The following is a 22,015-nucleotide window of genomic DNA, read 5'->3' as shown; positions in this document are numbered from 1 at the left end:
CCCTTTACAAGTCAAGACCCACCTAGGCTTACTTACAGAAATGTTTGGCTTATTTGGAGCTGCTCGGACATTGTACCCCATTCTTTCCAGTCCTTGAGGAAGATGGACTGATGGAAAAACTTTAGCCAATTTCATGCAATGCTTTACAACGAGCTTCCGCAGTGCTTGATGAGGTCTACCTGCTCTTGGTGTATCTGTAGTTGTTACTTCACGTTTCCACTTCACAATCACTTCATCCACAATAGAATTGGGCTGCTTTGGAGAAGTTGAAATGTCCGTGTTGTCTTTTTTGAACCACTCAGGTAACATCCAAGTTACTGAGCTCTGCTGCTGGACCACCCCCTGATGGTCTGGGGGTTAGAATAGGACAGCGGTATTCCTGCCTGTCGTAAGAGGCGACTAAAAGGAGTCTCCAATGTTTCGGTCTTTACGTGTTGGCCCCCTCTCGGGTTTGACCTCCACCTTTTCCAAATTTCTGTTTCCAGTGCGTGCCATTTGGGGAAGAACGCCTTATGTGGTGTTTTTTGTTTGTCCATCATGCACCAAGATCTTCCATGCTACTTATTGTCTTGTGGTGGGCTTTGCACCCAACATCTTCCGGCTTGCCTACTTCTCGTCTCCTGCACTGTACCATCCTTCGCGCCCACGACAATTCTGGACCATTTTGACACCCAAAATCCAGCGCAGTAGCCAGTCATCGTGGTGGGGTTGTCATGTACCCTCTTGGTGGTAGCCTCTGACAACACAGGGATCACAATGCTGATGTCAGAGCTGAGATCTCCCCACGTCTGCCAAGGAGCAAGTTCCCATCCTTCTGGGGCACCAGGACTCCCAGCAATGGCCATCCCACTTGGTGGCCTTGCTGACGATGGGTGGTGCCTGTGAGGAGAGCCGCTGGGCGGATGACTCGCAGTGAAACGGGTTAAATCTAATCAAGCTGGTGGTCGCTCGGTCCCAGCAGTCTCAAAGCATGTCAGGAATGATTTTGATGCTGCGATCTATGATTTCCGATCGTTTCCCTCCCTGGCTACACCTTGCGAGGACCATCAGGCGACCAGGTCTTGAGAGCTGTATTCGCCTCAGTACCCCGCTTGCAGCAGCACTGATGAAGAGACCTTTCAGGCAACAAAGCCCCAGTTTTTTGTCGACCATCTTGAGGATAGATTTGGGGAAGTGGCGGTGTTTTCCATATGCGCAGCAGGCCAATTTTGATCCATGCAGTCTCCGCAGCCCAGTAGTGGGCGCTGCTCGCCTGTGACAAACTGGGTGACATCCCTGTCCCGATTACGCCACATAGAAGCCTTAATATGGTCCAGGGTGTTATTTTCCAACCGTGACCTCCTTTTGCAGTCAGATGACTGCAGCTGTTTTTTCCACCACCTTGCTGAGCTCCAGCAACTACTCAGCCACCACTCTTTCTTCTGCATTGCTCTCCAGAAATTTTGGTTTCTGGCGACGCGAACCCCCGCCCTCTGTGTATCAGGGTTATTATAAGAATTGGGCGTCTTATGAAAGGTTATCTTGTGGAGTCTGTGTCTATGTCTTTAACTCTCTTTAAAGCGAGCGTGTCCCACTTCAAACACCTTTAGAGGCTGTCGCTTTGAGGTGTGGACGCCTCAGGCTATTACTGTCTGCAGTCTCTACCTTCCACTGGGTGGTGATGTCCCGCAGCATATATTGGCTGCGCTGATAGCCCAACTGCCGCCGCCTTTTCTGATATTGGGCGACTTTAATGCCCATAACCTATTGTGGGGTGGATTGGTGGCAACAGGCTGAGGTACTATCATTGAGCAAGTGTTGGCACAGCTCGACCATTCTCTTTTAAATAATGGTGCCTCCACACATTTCAGTGTGGTGCATGGCATGTGCTCAGCCATCGAGCTTTTGGTCTGCAGACCTGGCCTTCTACCATCCATTCACTGGCATGTGCATGAGAACTTGTGCGATAGTGACCACTTTCCAGTCTTTCTGTCATTGCCACAGCGTCACTCATCTAGGCCCCTCCCCAGATGGGCTTTGAATGAGACTGATTGGGACGCATTCACCTCCATTGCCACTATTGAGCCTCATTCTCATGACGCCATTGAGGTGGTGGTTCACATGGTCACCACCGGCATTGTTTCTGCAGCGGAATTTGCAGTTCCCTGTTCTTCTGGGTCCCCTCACCAGAGGATTGTGCCTTGGTGGTCACCAGAGATCGCTGAGGCGATTCGTGATTGCAGGCAGGCCCTCCAATGTCATAAGTGGCACCCGTCACTGGACCACCTCATTGCCTTTAAGCGGTTCCATGCCTGAGCCCAATGCCTTATTCACTGACGGAAACAGGAGCGCTGTACTGACACCGATACGATTGCAGAACTCTTAGTGGAGCATTTTGCTCAGAGTTCCGCTTCTATTACCCGTTGGCCTTCTGCTCCCTGAAAGAGCAGTTGGAATGTCGGAGACTTTCAGTCCACATACGCCACCGCAAATCATACAATGCTCCAAATTGCCCTAGCCACTTGCCCTGATATGGCTCTCAGGCTGGATCGCATCCACTATCAAATGCTCAAACACCTCTCAGTGAACTGCCAGTGATGCCTCCTAGACTTTTTCAACCGTATCTGGATTGAGGGTGAGTTCTCATCACAATAGTCGGAAAGCATTGTCATCCCCATGTTGAAACCTGGTGAGAACCCACTGGAGGTGGACAGCTACTGCCTCATTAGCTTCACCAACATTCTGTACAAGATTCTTGAACAGATGGTGAGCCAGAGGTTGAGATGGCTACTTGAATCTTGTGGCCTTCTGGCCCTGTCCAAAGGTTGGTTCCCAAGGGATGCTCTGCCGCCAATAATCTGGTCTGCCTGGAGTCTGCCATCCTCATGTCATTTTCCCATCGTCAGCATCTGGTTGCTGTCCATTTTGACATGCTGAAGGCATATGATACAACATGGCAGCATCACATCCTCATCACACTTCACGGGTGGGGTGTTCAGGGCCTGCTCCCGATTTTTATTCAAAATTTTCTGCCTCTTCGTTCCTTCCAAGTGCAAATTGGTCCCTCACATAGTTCCTCCCGAGTCCAGGAGAATGGAGTCCCGCAAAGCACTGTCTTGATTGTCTGCCTCTTTTTAGTTGCTATCAATGGACTAGCTGCAGCTGTGGGAATGTCCGTATAGGCTTCGTTGTTGCTGATGACTTTTGCCTCTACTATAGCTCCACTAGCGTTGTGGTTGCTGAAAGGCAGCTACAGAGCACTATCCACAGGGCGCAGTCTTGGGCCATCACGCAAGGCTTCCATTTCTCAGCTGCCAAGACCTGCGTCAAGCATTTCTGCCGGCATTGCACTGTTCACCCTGAGCCATGGCTTTATCTTGACGGTGATCCCCTTGCTGTGGTGGAGAAGCATCGGTTCTTGCTTTTTGCTGCCCAGTTGGCTTGGCTCCCCCGTATTCGGCAGCTTAAACAAACATGCTGGTGCCATCTTAAAACTCTTCATTGCATGAGTCACACAAGCTGGGGTGCCGATCAGTCTACACTTCTACAACTGTATCAGGCGTTGATTCAGTCCCATCTCGTTTATGGGAGCCTGGCTTATGGTTGAGCATCGCCTTCCAGGTTGCGGTTACTTGACCCCATAGTTCACTTCAGGGTCCGACTTGCAACTGGAGCTTTCCACACAAGCCCTCTAAACAGCATCCTTGTGAAGGCTGGTGTCCCTCAATTGAGGATCCGGCATCAACTTATGCTGCACTTGTTTGTGGCTTGCCTGGGCATATAAATTACTTTCTCCTGTTCCCCAACTCCGTCGTCCATCTTCCTGACAGCGGCTCTGGTCAGGGTGAATAATATCAGCTCACATCCAGGCTCTTCTCTCTGGGCTTGAGTTTTTCCCTCTCCTACCACTTTTCTGGGCCGATTACATATACCCAGTGGTGTGTCTCCTGCCCATGCCTTTGACTGGATCTGGCACAGGGTCCGAAGGACTCAGTCCCTCCTGAGGCCTTCTGCCGCTGCATTCTTTCCATTGTTGCCGCGTTTCACGGCTCTGACGTGGTATATACCGACGGTTCGATTGTTGTTGGTCGAGTTGGTTATGCTATTACTCTTGGGGATCATTCTAAACAATGCTCATTGCCGGCTGGTTGCAGTTTTCTCACTGCAGAGCTGGTATCCATCTCTCTCGCCCTAGAGGATATCCGCAGGTGAGTCCTTCGTCATCTGTAGTGACTTCCTGAGCGTTTTACGAGCTAGCGACCTGTGTTTTCCTCACTCTCGTCCGGTGATGGCTATCCAGGAGCACATCCACACTCTTGCTCATTGCGGCTGCCCCGTGGTTTGTGTGTACCCGAGGTTATTTTGGCATCCCAAGTAATGGACATGATGACAGGCTGTCCAAACGGGCTATCAGTGAACTGGCCCTGGAGATTGGCCTTTCGGAATGTGATCTCCAGTTAGTATTGCGGCAGCAAGTCCTTGGTACCTGGAGTGATTAATGGCGAACCCTGCCTTCACCCAACAAACTTCGGGTTATCAAGGAGACTACAAGTATGTGGAGATCCTCTATGCAAGCCTCTCACAAGGACTCCATTGTTCTCTGCCGGCAATGCATTGGCCACACCTGGCTGACGCATGATCATTTATTGTGCTGCGAACACCAACCTCTATGTCGCTGTGGGTCAGCATTGACAGTAGTCCACATCTTTTTGGACTGTCCCCTTTTAGTGGCTGGTCCCGGCGGGGGTTCAAGTCCTCCCTCGGACATGGGTGTGTGTGTTTGTCCTTTGGATAGATTAGGTTTAGTAGTGTGCAACCTTAGGGACTGATGACCTTAGCAGTTAAGTCCCATAAAATTTCACACACATTTGAACATTTTGAACAGTGCGCTTTTAACTGCGCTCAGACAGACGTTTGCGCTGCCTGTTGCGCTCCTTGTTCTTTTAACCGATGACGCTGCCATGTCAGGCTTAGTTTTGAGTGTTATTCTAGCAGGGGGCTTTTATGGCTCAATCTGAGGGTTTGTCCCTTTTGTGTGTTGCCTCTGGCCTTCGGCCTGCGGTTTTAGATTGGGGTGTTTAGTGTCTCTCAGTGGTTGGCTTTTCCTTTCTTGTTTCCATGGTCGGCCAACCACTGTACAGCTCTGTGTGCTTTTAATTCCTTGTTTTCTGGTCTTTGTCTGTGTCTTTCTTGCTCTGTGTCGTCCTTTGTTACCTCTGTTGCTTGCTTTTACTCTTTGTGGGTTTTCAGGATTGTGAAAAAGGGATCGAAGGGCTTTGTATTCTGGTCCCTTCAACCCACACAAACCAACCAACCTGCCGGACCCATCCTGTTGTGATACTGATTCTCTATCGACAACACAATAATCGCCATCTAATATTTTATACTGGTCACGGGGGGGGGGGGGGGGGGGGGGGGGGGGATGGCTTCTGTCACTTCTGATCAAACAGCGTAAACTAAGAGATGCACATACGGTGCGAATAGAAGCAAATCCTGGAAATAACGCTAACATTGGAAACTAGCCGTCGTACTCAAACAGTGTTAGTGGTGAGATGTCCCAGTCGGTAGCCTGTCAAAGACCGAACACAGATCAAGCATGAAAACAGGGAGAAGGTGTACTGAACTGCGGAAAAACATCAAAATAAAAATAGTGAACTGTACATGGAAAAGAATAAAGAGCAGTGTGGAACAGCAATGGCGACGTGTGTAAGTGACCATGGTGTCCGAGTAACAAGCGGGCGAACCGTATTCAAAACTCTCTCGTGTTATTTTTGTTTTTTCATAATATTATGAACTGTCGTTCCGATCATTGAAATGTTCGTTCTTTCTGTAGTCTAGGCAGTTGTGATACTTTACATTGGTTATAGGATATGAAACATGTGGTAAGAATACGTTACCGCTGCAAGTGAATGTGATGAATACTGAGAGCAGATGAGACACCTTATGGACGTCTGACTGAAATAAAAATAACAAGTAAACGGGTGTGAACTATGTGGCAACAAAGGAATTCAAGAGTCAAGACTTTCAAAACGGATCGCAGCTTTAAATACGTTAAAAACATATATTTGGACAGAGCACAGAGAAATTGTATGATTGTGAAACTGCTGCGTTCATTTGTTGCAGCTTATGTGACAAACTGTTATGTTCTCATCATTTCCTTGGGAGTGATCACATTCACAATCATACGAACACCTAAATCTGGCAAGAAGGCAATCTCACTCACTGACCAGGTGCCCCAATTAGGTGCGTCGATAAGAGACTCCTATCATATGACACACGTACTTTCACTACTGCCGTGTATGAGACACCAAACATGTTCTCCGGTGGAGGATTCGGTTGATTTGTCACCTTGTTAGCAGAAGTTTTCGGTTGTCATTCGAAAGCCACTTTATTTCGGCTGCTAATAGAGTAGTTGTGCAGAATCAACTGCCATTATAGGTCACCTAGCTGTTGCAAACGGACGTGACAGCATAAAGTAAGACACAAATTTGAATAAGGCGAACAGCAGCAAAAAAAAAAAAATGGAAGAAATTTGGCACAAGGGAGGTTTGAAAACGGTTCGTCCGCACGGTAGCCCAACACTGTCACCATATTTTGATCATTGCTCATTGGCTTTGTTCGGGGCGGACGTGTCATGACTCCAGTTCGAGATCAACGTTGATACATTCGCTCAGTTTTTTTCCTGCAGAGGGTAGCTTTTGACCGAACATACTGAGCTACCGTGCCGGTTCCACTTAACCACGACGCTATTTCTCTTCACGACTGTCCTGTATTGCTCTTACGTTCTTGGACCATTCAGTGTTTCTATTTTGCTATCTTTCACAGTCCAGTACACCTACTTCTAGTATTCATGCTCGAACTGCGTTCAGTTTGTGACGGGCTGTCCAATGGGCCCTCTACCCACAAAATCTGAGAGTAGTGCAATGGGGAGTTTGCCTCGTAAGAAACCGTCGTTCAACTCGATGCAGTGTTGATCAGTGCTTTGAAGATATTCGTTTGACCGTAACTAGTCGCTTGGAAACATTTATTACAGTAGGAAATGATGGAACCTTTACGTCATCCTTTGAACTCATTAAACTTACACAGCGGTATCCACGGACAATAGTTCCTATCTTCTGGAGTGGGATGTATAGGTACAAGACGACACCACCTACATAAATTTCAAAATCACAGACATGTGCCAGGCTGGCACGCGCTTATGCAGCGGTGCAGCAGTGAGAGGCTGGTGCAAAGCGCTGCAGCAGTGCAGGCGAGGCAAGGCGGTGCGGCCCGTCGGCGGCTTCGGAGGTCTCGTTTACCTGCGGCCACTACCTGGAAGACGCACGGCGCCCGCTGGTTGCCGACCGCGTTGGTGGCCCAGCAGGCAAGCGTGCCGTAGTCCATATCGGAGACGGGGGTGTAGTTGAGGGAGGAGATGGCGCCGAGGCTGGTGTAGCGCGCCGGCGGCACCTCGGCCAGCTCGCCCGAGTTGTTGAAGGTCCAGTGGAAGGCGAGCGGCGCCGGGCTGGCGTCCACTTCGCAGCGCAGCGCCACCGTCTCGTGCTTCAGCGCGCCCAGCAGCTGCTCGCGCTCGTCGCGGCACGTCGGCGCGTCTGCCCCAACACCACAACGGGTCTTGCATTACAGTCATATCTCTGCAGGCCATCGAGTCATTACCAGAGAGCAGCCTCGTATGCATTAAAATAAAAAAAGGCATCAACTTACGGACTATAAGTGTCAGACATTATCGCTAAGATTTCATGAATATGTTCTACAATATACATTGAACGCCAAAGAAACAGGTATAGGCATGCGAATTCAGATACAGGCATATATGTTAACAGGCAGAGTACGGCGCTGCGGTCGCAAGCGCCTATATAACAAGTGTCTGGCGCAGTTGTTGGATCGGTGACTGCTGCTACAATTATCAAGGTTTAAGTGAGTTTGAGCGTGGTGTTATAGCCAGCACACAGGCTATGGGACACAGCATCTCCGGGGTAGCGGTGAAGTGGGGATTTTCCGGTACGACTATTTCACGAGTGTACTGTGAATAGGATTGGGGAGAAGAGAAGTTTGCGGCACAACTTGACTAGAAAAAGGAATCGGTTGGTAGGACATGTTCTGAAGCATCAAGGAATCACCAATTTAGTATTGGAGGGCAGCTTGGAGGGTAAAAATCGTAGAGGGAGACCAAGAGATGAGTACACTAAACAGATTCAGAAGGATGTAAGTTACAGTAGGTACTGGGAGATGAAGAAGCTTGCACAGGATAGAGTAGCATGGAGAGCTGCATCAAACCAGTCTCAGGACTGAAGACCACAACAGCAACAACTGTGAATATCAGGAATCAGGTAAAATATCAAATTTCCGACATCGCAGCGGCCGGAAAAAGATCCTGTAAGAACGGGATCAACGACGATTGAAGAGAATCGCTCATCGTGACAGAGGTGTAGGCCTTCCGCAAATCGCTGCAGATTTCAGTGTTGGGCCATCAACAAGTGTCAACCTGCAAAAAATTCAATGAAACATCGTCCATATGGGCTTCGTGAGCCGAAGGCCCACTCGTTTACCATTGATGACTGCACGACACAAACCTTTACGCCTCACCTGGGCCCGTCAACACCGACATCGGATTGTTGACCCCTGGAAATACGTTGCCTGTTCGGATGAGTTTCGTTTCAAATTTTATCGAACAGATAGGCGTGTACGGGTATAGAGACAATTTCATCCATTCATGGACCCTGCACGTCAGCACGGGACTGTTCTAGCTGGTGAAGGCTCTGTAATGGTGTAGGGCGTGTCAGTTGGAATGATATGGAATCCCTGATACGTCTAGATACGACTCTTACAGGTGACACTTACGTAAGCATCCTGTCTGACCACCTGCATCTATTCATGACAGTTGTGCCTTACGACGGACTTGGACAATTCCAGCAGGACAAATCAATGCCCCACATGTGCGGAATTGCTACATTTTGGCTCCAGGAATACTCTTCTGAGTTTAAACACTTCCGCTGCCCACCAAACTCCCCAGACACGAACAATATTGAGCATATCTGGGATGCCTTGCACCGTGCTGTTCAGAAGAGATATCCACCGCCTCGTATCCTTACTGATTTATCGACAGCCCTGCAGAATACATGGTGTCAATTGCCTCCAACACTACTTCAGACATTAGTAGAGTTCTTTTCACTCCGTGTTGTGGCACTTCTGCGTTCTCCCGGTACCCTACACAATATTAGGCCGGTGTACCAGCTTCTTTGGCTCTTCAGTGCAGGAAGTATGTGTAATTTACATTTTCTCGGAGTATGATTATTTTCAAATTGTCTTGGGTATTTAGTTGTATGGCTAAGTTCAAGTGGTGCAATAAGTCGGGAAGCTAAGTTGCTGCTAACTTGTGGGCCGATCTCAGCATCTGTTCAGAAATAATACCCAGAGCTGTACACAAACAGTACTTGCAGCGACGAAAGCATAGGTGGCAATGAGCATAGGAGACAACAGACTTCACTTATCGTACTAGCAAGACTGTCGACACTTTCAGTCGTAGCGGATCAGGCGACAGCAGCACAAGTAAAGACAAACAAACGTAGAACACTTGATGAATATGAGTGGTGATAATAGCATGTCTCTGGCATCCAACTAAATGGTAATTTGAGAAAACCTGACGTCAGTGGAAAATTTCTAGCCTTTAAACGAGCATTGCAGTCTTGTACCTTTATAGTCAGCATGCACTGCTAACCTGCATTACTGCTCCTTTTATCCAGATTAAGGAAAACCATCGACTGCAGATGAACGCCACCACCGGTAGCTCATTGCGGGGTAGCGGTTCTTGGGTCACTGACAGACAATGAGACATCCCCAAGTCGCGGTCGTCCACCAGATTCAAAACAACATAAAATCCCTACCCCACATAAATTCCAAATCGAGTTAATTCTCCTCCGAATCCTCATATCTACAGCTAGGGAAATGATATGACGCAAGCTGTGGATAATTTAAATTTCGAAGCCGTAATAAAATAATTCTAGATTTGCTGTTACGTGAAAAACCAATTTAAAAGAAAAGAATTTGTCGTATTACAAGACATAGTTACGTTCTTCCAGCAGACCGTTTTCATATTTGTGGGAAACTGTGCTAACTGTAGTGTACGCTGGTGGCAGGAAGAGTACGATCTCCATGGTAAATGATGCTGCTGAAAGCACGCAGCAGCAACCATCAGACCGCCGATATGCTATTGGCGTGTCGACTGCTGCGTGTTACCACGATAACCTGCGTGACTCAGAACAACGTGCCAAGAAGCATCTGATCTCTGCCAGAAATTAAGGCAAGTTACGAGATGTGATCGAAAAGTAATGGGAATTTTTTTTCTTACAGAATCTCAATTTATTTATCAGCATCAATTTTGTTCGAAGTAATCAAACTCAGATGTAATACATTCGTGCCAGCGCTATTTCCAGTCATGAAATCTCTTTGGAACTCACTTTTCATTATGGTGCTCAGTTACTTCAGCGGTTCTGTTTTTATCTCATCAATGGTGGAAAAACTGCGTCCTTTCACCGTTCCCTTAGCCTCGGGAGTACAAAGAAGTCGCAGGGGGTTATGTCCGGCGAACACGGTGGCTGAGACAATACAATGGTTTTGATTTTTGTAAAAAGATCGCAAACAAGCATTGAGGAGTGAGCGGGACAATTGCCGTGACGCAATTTCCACGAGAGGCTTTGCCACACTTATGGTCATTTTATTCACATTTCTTCACGCAAAAGGCGCATTTCTTCCAGGTAGTACATAATAACAAGGCAGGTACTCAGGATGGACTACCCCAGTGTAACTGAAGAAAACAGTGAGAATAACCTTCAGATGTGATGGAACTTGAGATATATTAATTAATTTATTTATTTATTTATTTTGGCTCTTCAAGCAGTTTCCATTGTGACGGCAGGCTCACGGTTTCAACGTCATACCCATAGAACCAAATTTTGTCACCCGTTATAATCTTCTTTAGAAGTTCTGGATCGTTGTCGACTTCACTGAGCAGTTCCTGAGCAATGTCTATGGGACGTCGTTATTGGTTGAAATCAAACATTTTCGAAGTAAACTTTGTTCCTATACGTTCTATGCCCAAAAAATTCAAAAATATTGGTTGGAATGAGCCCAAGGATATGCCGACATCATCAGCAAGCTCTCTGGATGGTAATTTGGGGATTTTTCAAAACCATTTTCTTTACTTCTTCCACATTGGCATCAGTAATTGAGGTGCTAGGGAGTCCGAAATGGCTCAAACGGCTGTAAGTACTATGGGACTTAATATCGGAGGTCATCAGTCCCCTAAACTTAGAACTACTTGAACCTAAGTAACCTAAGGGCATCACAAACATCCATGCCCGAGTCAGGATTCGAACCTGCGATCGTAGCAGCCGCATGGTTCCCGACAAAAGCGCCTAGAGCCGCTCGGCCACCGATGTCGGCGCGAGGGAGTCCAGAACGATCGTCGTCTTTAACGTCTTCTCGACCTACTTTGAAACTATATACCATTCGTAAGCGTTTGGTCTTACTCATATTAGATTCACCAAAAGCCACAGGCGAAATTTCGAATGCGGTGCTGAACTTTATTCCATTTTTCAAGCAAATTTTAATGCACATTCTTTAACACACCATTTTTGAAAGCAAAAATTCAACGTGTACTCGAAAACATGTATTATCTTTTCGACTGTCGATAGTAAACAAAATATTCAAAACGGCAGAAAATGCAAGCGTATATCAGGAACATGTGTACCAACAGGATTATTGTTTTTTTGTATTTTTGTATAAGGCCAGCTAAATTGAAAAATTTCCCTTACTTTTTGATCACATCTCGTAACGTCAGTGGGAGTTGCGTGTTCAAGTCACGACACCTTTCGTGAGTCAGGTAACCGTCATTTATATCATAAACTTTGCTTAATTATTACAATCATTTTAGAATATTATCTTCTATGAACTGGTAGCGAACAAACATTTATACTTCTACAGTGACAGAAGTAGTCTTTTCTGTACGACGTCAGCCGGCCGGAGTGGCCAAGCGGTTATAGGCGCTACAGTCCGGAACCACGCGACCTCTAAGGTCGCAGGCTCGAATCCTGCCTCGGGCATGGATGTGTGTGATGTCCTCAAGTTAGTTAGGTTTAAGTAGTTCTAAGTTCTAGGCTACCGATGACCTCAGAAGCTAAGTCCCATAGTGCTCAGAGCCATTTGAACCATTTTTGTACGACGTCTGTTTACACCTGGACCAGACCAGAACTATACAGAATTAAGGAACTTCGGAGTTTAACTTTCCGTCGACGACAAGATCATTAAAAGCTGCATACCAGCTTCGGTTTGGAAGGATATGAAAGGAAATCAGCATGTTACGTCTAACAAAAAATATTCCGATATTTATCTCGAGCGATTTGAGGAAGCAACGGTAGACCAATATTGGGAAATACTAGCAAAGGTATGAAGCTTCGAAATACGATTCGAGTATATAAACAACTGCCTCACTTAGTACGACAGAAGCACTTGAGCTCATGGCCGGCCGAGGTGGCCGTGCGGTTAAAGGCGCTAGAGTCTGGAACCGCAAGACCGCTACGGTCGCAGGTTCGAATCCTGCCTCGGGCATGGATGTTTGTGATGTCCTTAGGTTAGTTAGGTTTAACTAGTTCTAAGTTCTAGGGGACTAATGACCTCAGCAGTTGAGTCCCATAGTGCTCAGAGCCATTTTTGAGTTCATGACAAGAATTACTACTGCAGCATTACTTGATAATTCCTGCACTGATGCTGACTTAGTACAGGGCTTGGGACTGCTAGTATTCATATTTTCTAAATTTACTAGCTCAGAAACCCAGCATTGCCCTGATATTCATTTTGACAATTTTCTATTAGGAATAGAAACAAAAGATAAACTGTGTTCGTAGTGCAATATCGAAAAAATTTCCTTTCCATGTATTCGCGACAACACCTTTGAAATTATGAAACAGTCGTAAAAAGAAATGTGAATAATGTACAAATATATAAGCACAGTATCCTAATTAAGAAGCGTAGTATGTCTGTACGCTGGACGCAGCTGCTTCGCGAATCTACAACTCGATTTTACAAATATCTCTTTGGCAATGCCACATCACAGCTCTATAGACGGCTAGATTTCCTCAAGTTAACTGGACTGTAGGAGTGGCCTATTAGTAAAGGAAAAATTTGTTCAAACTCCATGCATGATGCGACAGTTTTTCACGCATCTCATTGTTCATGACGTCTCCTGAACTATTTGTCGTAAAATGATATATTTGTATAGGTACATTCAGCAGTATGTATGAATATTGTCAGCGAAATACGTTCTGAATGAAGTTACTGGCAAATAAGTAATAAATTTAAAAATCATGTATGACACTCCAGTTTTTCATGCGTCTCAGTGGTTATGACGTAGTATCTGTTGATCTGTGTGTGATAGAACGATGTAATTTTGTAGGTACATTGCGGCGCGTGTGGACATTGTCTGTAAAAAATGTTGCGAATAGTGGTAAAGGAAGAGAAGAAATTAATTTAAACGTCATGAGGTTCCAATACATGAAGAAATGGACCCAACAGAAATTTGCAACACTAGGGAACTCTAGAAGAAAACATATTGTAATGAGAAAGATGAAAGATCCCGTTAACTAGTGTGTCTACGAGTTTGATAGGCTACCATTCTCCTCATAAAGCTACTCTGTGGTAAGCTACTGGAAAAGAAATATTCGGTGAGTAAAAGCCTTGCAATAATACACGCTGTATAAGATCCAGGTAAGAATATGAAATTGGCTATTATACGAGCAGAACTTTTTGCAGGTGCATATTTCTGTGCGGGACACGACGTAACTGTTGACAATCATTTTCCTTTCGTAGTACGAATCATTAGCTACTGAACTATTACAAGAACGCAAGTGCCCGTCGTGTTTCCCTATGTTTACGCGATATTGTCTCATATTATGTAACTTTTGCTTGGGCACCGCTACTGATCTAATTCAACCATATAGATGTTAAGCAGGTTCTACAACGATATCCTTCGTAGAAGTCCGTCAGCGAAGAATGTGTGATGGCTGATGGACTTCTATTACGATGCCACTTAGTACACTTCCTAGAACTCAAATAGGCTAATGAGTCGAAAGACTTAACTACATGAAACATAGTTCAGGCTATGTCTTACAAACTGTTTCGGCGATTCTAAGAGTAACCACTGATAGGCATATACTACATTACGAGTGGCCTTCAGCCGAGCAGAGCCATTCTGATATAAGCATCCAGTATAATAAACGTGGTTTGACATGTCTGGATACATGTACAGTAGTACGCTGCAGTCGTTGAGAGCATGGACGGTACTTCTGACCAGACTACTGTATTTGGACGACCGAACCCTGTGCACATTGATGACGTGCTTACGCCGATAGTAAAGATATGTGGTAAGGATACTTTTTAAATAGTGACTCGGCAAACGCAGGGTAATCTTAGAAACACGAGAATAATAGATCTGTGCCAGTCGTTGAAGGTGTCTGAATTTTACAGTATCCATTGTTGCTTTAGTGCCATAACGACGTCCCTGAACAGACCGCGCGCGTTTACCGCTACACATGCATGTGGACCACAAAGTCAGTCTTAGTTGGCAATAGATACATGTGGTAGAGGAAACGTGTTAGCGTCCTCGTAAGTGATTACTTAAACACGGGCAGAGTTACCTCGTCAGTACAAATAGTTAGTATCGTGCGTTACGTGGCAACAAGGTAAGAGGCTGATATCGAGAGTGGGTGGTTCTGGACGATTTGTGGGTACAGAATCAGTCACCGAAAGGATGTTTCAGCGGCACCGCCTCTGCATCATTAACCGTACACGCTGATTGGCGGTTCTCTGTAACTGCAGGTAGCCAAAGGTGCTCCTCTTTGGAGGGTCCGATTCTTAATGGACTAACTCTTCTCGTTTAGTTTCCTACTCACCGAGTGGAGCTAACTAATTTCAGATACCTCCACGCTTGTCGACCGGCAGATTATTCCTCCGCCGAATGACTTAGGACATGTCTTGACTATAGGCTGATGAACTCTAGGTACAGTCTAGAACAAAACTAGGCTTACTGAAATAGAAGACATGACAAATTTATTGTTGTGCTCTTTTTTCTGCAGCAACTCACAAATATTCGGTCTTCAAATTCAGACTGCTCTTTATTGTTGGAGTGTGATACAAACTTATGTTACAGACGCGTTTCGCGTTGCTTATTAAAATAAGCATCATTGAAATTTTTTGGAACAATAGTTCGGATTTACATTGACACAGATTCGAAATAATTCAGATTGTAGCTTTCCTATGAATAAAATGTTGAGTGCAGTTGCATGTCCGTCCGATATAAATATGTTTTTCCGCTCGCCTGTTTACAGGCAGAGGGAGCAGTTTCACTTGACTGATGAAAAATCGGCACATATTCTCGTCTAAACGATTTGGATACTTAGTTTACATACTTGGTTGTTCCAAAAACCAAAAGATCACGACGTTAATATCTACCGATTTTTCGTAGCTGAAATGAAAAGGTATCCTTTGATCCATAACCGTAGAAGGAGAAACACAGATTTTGGTCGGACAGACGGGTAAATGAAAGCAACATTTGAAATACGACGTTTTTGAAATAATTATAAACTCCTGAGTGTTGTCATTTATCTAATCTGTGGTAATTTCAGATACACGTCATTTATACTTCTAGATACTACCTCAATTTAGGTTTCTGTTCTACGAGGCTATTACTCGTATGTAAACGTCTTTTACGTTCGTCTGGCGAATCTAACTTCGATACATACGATATGCCTATTTCATCATTACAGGGATATTCACCACAGCCGAAAACCATCGAACAACTATTGAAATCATGGCTCATTCCATACTCCCAGAATTAATTTGTTATGTACGTAAGTTCGTAAACTTAAAAGCAGGCACGTATTATGAGAGAGAAACAAAAACAAACGACCAAATGGTTCAAATGGCTCTAAGCACTATGGGACTTAACATCTGAGGTCATCCGTCCCCTAGACTTAGAACTTCTTAAACCTAACTAACGTAAGGACATCACAAACTTCCGTGCTCGAGGCAGGATTCGAACCTACGACCGTAGCAGCAGCGCGGTTCCGGACTGAAGCGCCTAGAACCGCTCGTCCACAGCGACCGGCTAACGAACGAACGGGTAGTATGAAGTTGAATATTTCTGATTGAGGAATATACCGCTTAAAAGAAAGAAAAAGAGAAAAAAACTGCTTTGCAGTGGAATAGTCGTAAGTCAAAGGCAAGCAGACATAGTCGTTACGATAAGACTCAGGTGGTACCATAGCACATATAACTGAAACAAAAGCACTACGCTACGAACAAAGGCGTAAAATCAGCAATGAAAGAGTTTTATACATAGTATAAAACAGAGGAGGCGTATTGAATTGTGGCAGGTATTCAAATGAAACTGTTACTGAACACGCTAAAGGCAGAATGAAAATAGTAAGCGCCTAATCGCTACGCCGACTCTCATTGGTTAGGGAGAAAATAAAATCATAAATGCATATTTAATCAAATTTAATTAGTATTACCGTTTTTGCGGCGCATGAGAGGTTATATAACGTGTTGTTGTACAGTTTATCTGTCGTTACTGAAGCTACAAGCGAAAATTACTTTTCTCTCTTGACATTAACGATACATTTTATTATAAACAACATGTTAATCATTGATAATTAGTTGTGTTTTGGATGTAAACTCATACGTATATCATTTATTTATTTATCAATAAACCAATTAACTTTCTGTTTTTGCAAAAAGCTGTGGATATCTGTCGATGCTTTTTAAATTTAAAAGAGAATTATTGTATAAATTAATTAAATGAACCACAACAGAAACACACTTTGCACCATGTAGAGCAAATCCTACATTTTAATGTCAGTGTACATGGAGAATTTATACGGATCACTTTCGAAAAATCACCACGAAAGAGAGGAGAATTAATGTTTGGAAAAACCCGTTGAGAGGATAGACTACAAAGTTTCCCTGTAGACAAACACAAATCGCTGACTGCCGTTGCAGCTAAACACAGGACTATAATTCATTATATCTGTGCATATGAACCAAAGACGCTAGAATAAGAAATAATTTCTGGCTACGCAAGAGTATCATCTCCTCGCTTTATCGTAATGCGTTACATCCTGCTTGCACTAAGTCAGTCCACCTGATATTCCATACATCCGTTGCGTAATTTTAAAGGCAGTATTTGGTATAACGTCTTGGAGCCTTAAACTGAGGACTGTCACCCAAGTAAAAAGAGATGTTCCTGCCACGATCACATACACTTATTCTGATTGTCATACTGACGTCATCACTTGGCTGCGTAGCGGATGATCACAAAAACTCTGAAAACCTTGTAAGCTTGTTACAGTGTAGGTCGTGCTGAGAATAATTGTTCAGATAAAAATTCGATATGTTGCGCCGTTTCCGAGTTAATTAACATTGAAGCCAGCCAATCAGGCCTTTGCGCCCGCAAATTCAAGCACCCCGCCACAAGCGACGTCGACAATGGGGCCGCTTGAATTACGCGCGCGACTACCTGATAAGTTAACTTCAATGCTAATTAACTCGAAAACGGCACAACGATCGATTTTTTTTCTTAATAGGTGTTTCTCAGCACAGCCTATCGTGCAGTAGTATTACAAACTTTGCAAACTGTTTGTGACTACACTATATATGTGAGTTTTTTGTCTTGAGACAAAATATCTGAAAAATACGCATGATTTTTGTCGTGTTTTTATGACACTGTGTCAGATTAATTTAATATCTGCTTAATACTTCAAACGCTGTTAACACCTGCTATCTTGTTTATTGGTTTGTACAGGGTTCCATATCTTCTACTGCCTACTCCAGTTTTATACCGGTTTAGTCTGGCACTGTACCGTTGCTTCTCGCGTTGGTTTGGTGGCTGTTGACCCGCCATGTCGTTCCTCCTGGATCCAGCGCACACACCACTGTGCTGTCTTTCAAGGATGGTACTTTCTTATTCTGTCTATGTGACAGTAGTGTAGCTGGTCGCTGCCTGAGAAGACGTCCTACGTATTTCCAGTAAGCTTTTTTCGTGTTGAGGTTGTTTCCACGTTTAGGGTGCCGGTTCTTATTGAACTGCCCGCTATGAAACCCGGCATTGACCCGCGGTTTGTTTACAGCTGCGTTTGGAATTTAATTTTGACTTACAAGGCTTCTCTCCATACATGACTTGAATAGTATGATTGCGGCATAAATGAAGGGCTCATTTGCTTCTCTAACACGGGAGAGAGGCACTTAGAGCTGGCTGAGTCAAAAAATAGCTGACACTAAGATCCACGCCTGCAGCACTCAGTGTCTGGTCTTTTGCTTTGTTTACTACGAATTAAATACGTTTAAAGCGAAATGGCAAAGTCTTAGAAATAAGCCGGATTCAGGTTATAAAAATTGTAAAAACTTGCTCACCTGAGTCCCTTCCTGTCAAAATTTCTTCTTCTATGATGTTACACTGAAGAGACGTAAATTGAAGCCTCTGTAAGCGAAGAGTTCCGATGAGAAAAGTAATCCATTACGATCTCGACCACAGTTACGTTGCACCTCTCTTTTGGAAGGAGTTTCCCAAGAGCGAATTAAAGCCTGTTGTTTTCGAGGCACAAGTCTCGTCTCTCACGATCAGCAATGGATTCTAGAGACAGCGCAGTACCAGGCTTTTAGCCGATCTGGTCTACTCACAAAGACTCCGCCGCTTTCTATGAATTTTTGTATGCAAACAAAACGATGTCAAAATATTTAGGGCTGGTAACCAAGTCACAAAGCAAATTTAATAAATTCGTTTCTCCTAGCAAAGAAAATAAAGAAAACCAATAGAAAACAAAGCAACGTCGTTAAGTTTGTAATGCATGAATGAAATCAGTAAAGCCACACAAAACTGAAGTGATATCAGGTGTTCCCCAGGGATGCGTCCTGGGACCTCTGCTGTTCCTGATCTATATAAATGACCTGAGTGACAATCTGAGCAGTTCTCTTAGGTTGTTCGCAGATGATGCTGTAATTTACCGTCTAGTAAGGTCATCCGAAGACCAGTATCAGTTGCAAACCGATTTAGAAAAGATTGCTGTATGGTGTGGCAGGTGCCAGTTGTCGCTAAATAACGAAAAGTGTGAGGTGATCCACATGAGCTCCAAAAGAAATCCGTTAGAATTCGATTACTCGATAAATAGTACAATTCTCAAGGCTGTCAATTCAACTAAGTACCTGGGTGTTAAAATTACGAACAACTTCAGTTGGAAAGACCACACAGATAATATTGTGGGGAAGGCGAGCCAAAGGTTGCGTTTCATTGGCAGGACACTTAGAAGATGTAACAAGTCCACTAAAGAGACAGCTTACACTACATTCGTTCGTCCTCTGTTAGAATATTGTTGCGCGGTGTGGGATCCTTACCAGGTGGGACTGACGGAGGACATCGAAAGGGTGCAAAAAAGGGCAGCTCGTTTTTTATTATCACGTAATAGGGGAGAGAGTGTGGCAGATATGATACGCGAGCTGGGATGGAAGTCATTAAAGCAAAGACGTTTTTCGTCGCGGCGAGATCTATTTACGAAATTTCAGTCGCCAATTTTCTCTTCCGAATGCGAAAATATTTTGTTGAGCCCAACCTACATAGGTAGGAATGATCATCAAAATAAAATAAGAGAAATCAGAGCTCGAACAGAAAGGTTTAGGTGTTCGTTTTTCCCGCGCGCTGATCGGGAGTGGAGTGGTAGAGAGATAGTATGATTGTGGTTCGATGAACCCTCTGCCAAGCACTTAAATGTGAATTGCAGAGTAGTCATGTTGATGTAGATGTAGATATACTACCCAACGAAATTCGCTCTTTGTTTGTGTTCGTACAGATAAGATAATCTAACAGCGCCATATGTTGGTTCTTTGATGGACTAAGAAACTAACGGGGTCCCTATTAGTTCTTTGGTATACTACGCCGTGATTCTCAAACAGCCGAACTACTAAGCTGAGCAGGTGATTTCATATAAAACTTTAAATTATGATCTCTTTTCCTCCGAGTTACGATTCTGGTGAAATAAAGTGTATATGTTGCCCCAAGATACACTGAAGTTGACTGTGACAACCCCCTGAAAATTCGTCTGGCAGTTTGGGAGATTAGCGTGTTCACACAGACAAAAAGAAAGACACCACGGTATTAAATAAAACTTTAAATTATGATGTCTTTCTTTTATGACCTGATTTTGATGAAATAAAGCATAAACGCTGCCCCAAACTACGTTCAAGCTGCTTATGAAAATTCCATGGAAATTCGTGTAGTAGGTTTGGAGTTTGTCGTGTTCAAACAGACCGACATGATGGTTTTACAGTTACATTATTAGTACAGAACAGACTCTTGTTTCTAGATCTACGTCTTCCGCTGCCTACTTTATTCATGACAGTTGCGTGCTTTGTGATGGCAGTTTTGTGTTGGAGGATAGGAGACTTCCATTATTTACCCTTATGGAGTTTTGAAGGACATTATATATTGAAAGGACAGTATACCTCACATGTCAGCCAGAGTTACGTCACTCCGCTGTTTTGTTAAGATTGTTCTGATTATGGTTATTGTATCTCCTGTAGGTCAAAGTTTGTTTTCTGAAGATGTGACTATAATGTCATCAGAATAGTCGTGATTAATGAATCGTTTTGACGCAGATTTCTATGGTTTCATCGATTGAAACGTATCATCACAGTTGTTGTCGTTCTACACACCTATTGATTTGTAACTTACAAGGTTCGTAATTGACTACTTATTTCTAATGAATAATTCTTCTATGGGACAGAAATAAATGTTAGGGAGAAAAGAAACTTGACATTAGCAACACTTTTGCTATCTGTCACACGTTTTACTGCCATTGGCACATTGTCAAAGAGCTGCGTGGTCGCGGCTTGTGAGTTCTATACAGAACCATTGTGCCTCGACTCTCTCTAAAGTTCACAGACAGCATCTCCTATCCTTTTTGTAATCAACGAAATAAATAACACCATAAGTTGTCTCCGAGGTAATAGCTGTAGGTAACATGTTTAACTACGGACGTAAGGTTTCCGACATTTTCAGTACAAGAAACTGTGCTAAAAATGACGCGTTTTGAAGAGATCATTTATGTGGTCTATGACTTAATCTGCATTTTTTTTTGTAATACGCAACTATAAAAAAAGCACCAATTGCGGCACACTAGCTTCGTTGCATGATTAGTTTTTCATGATTTCGGTTCTGAACTGGAGACGTTTAATGGTTTTCGTTTGTATTCTGTCCGCGGTATTTATGAGTTCTCGTGACGAAACAGTGAAGTTTTCGAGACGTCAAGGGTTCTGTGCTGTAACTGGCTGACAGAAGCAAACGGAGCAGCCGCCTTGTTGATTTCAGTGTTTGCGAAACCAATGTGCCGGAATTAGTGGTTTTCATGCTTATGATTGTTTATCACGAAAATATGTACTGTAAGTGAAATATAGCATCAAATATCTCACGAAAATGCTTCATTTTTACTACAGCTTGTTGCGGTAAAGTGCTGGAAAAGTGACGTCGTTGGGTAAACATATTACCAATTTACATTGTGCTGTTTTCAAATTACGGTATTTTTCACTTATTCACAAGAAAATAATTCTCACAAGAACTGTGACACAATATTCTCACAAAAAGGAACTTTCCTTACCTCACTTTACCCTGCAGTCGTCATTAGCAAGAAAGAAATTTCTTAGCGACTGAAAATAATGATACATATTTGTGATTTTATTTTCTCTAATTGTTTGTGAAGCTCTAGCTAGGAGTTGATACTTACGCAAACTTATTCTAGTGCACTCTAGAGAGACATTTACAATCTTACCATGCCTGCCTGAGAGCGGATAGGACTGCCAGTTCCTACAAAAGCAACGTTAACACTACCAAAACACTAATATTAAACGTAAATTAATGACGCTTCAAAGCATAACATGCATACACAGAGACAGAATTTAAGAGACTGAAGGTTCAACCACTTCGTTGGCTCAGCTTCGT

The 22,015-nt window shown here is 44.0% G+C and overlaps 1 protein-coding gene across 1 annotated transcript in view; it reads right to left on the bottom strand.

The window, feature by feature from the left end:
• LOC126480897 (neural cell adhesion molecule 2) overlaps positions 1 to 22,015 on the bottom strand; it is a 586,813-nt gene that overhangs the window by 165,748 nt on the left and 399,050 nt on the right. The window contains exon 9 of the mRNA XM_050104295.1: positions 7,278 to 7,571. Coding sequence (XP_049960252.1) covers positions 7,278 to 7,571 — 294 coding nt within the window. The remainder of the gene's footprint in view (positions 1 to 7,277; positions 7,572 to 22,015) is intronic.

Source organism: Schistocerca serialis, chromosome 5 (assembly GCF_023864345.2).
Source record: "Schistocerca serialis cubense isolate TAMUIC-IGC-003099 chromosome 5, iqSchSeri2.2, whole genome shotgun sequence".
Classification (NCBI taxonomy): domain Eukaryota; kingdom Metazoa; phylum Arthropoda; class Insecta; order Orthoptera; family Acrididae; genus Schistocerca; species Schistocerca serialis.
The sequence above is the reverse complement of the archived record's forward strand: the minus strand, read 5'-3'. Positions and strand labels throughout refer to the sequence as shown.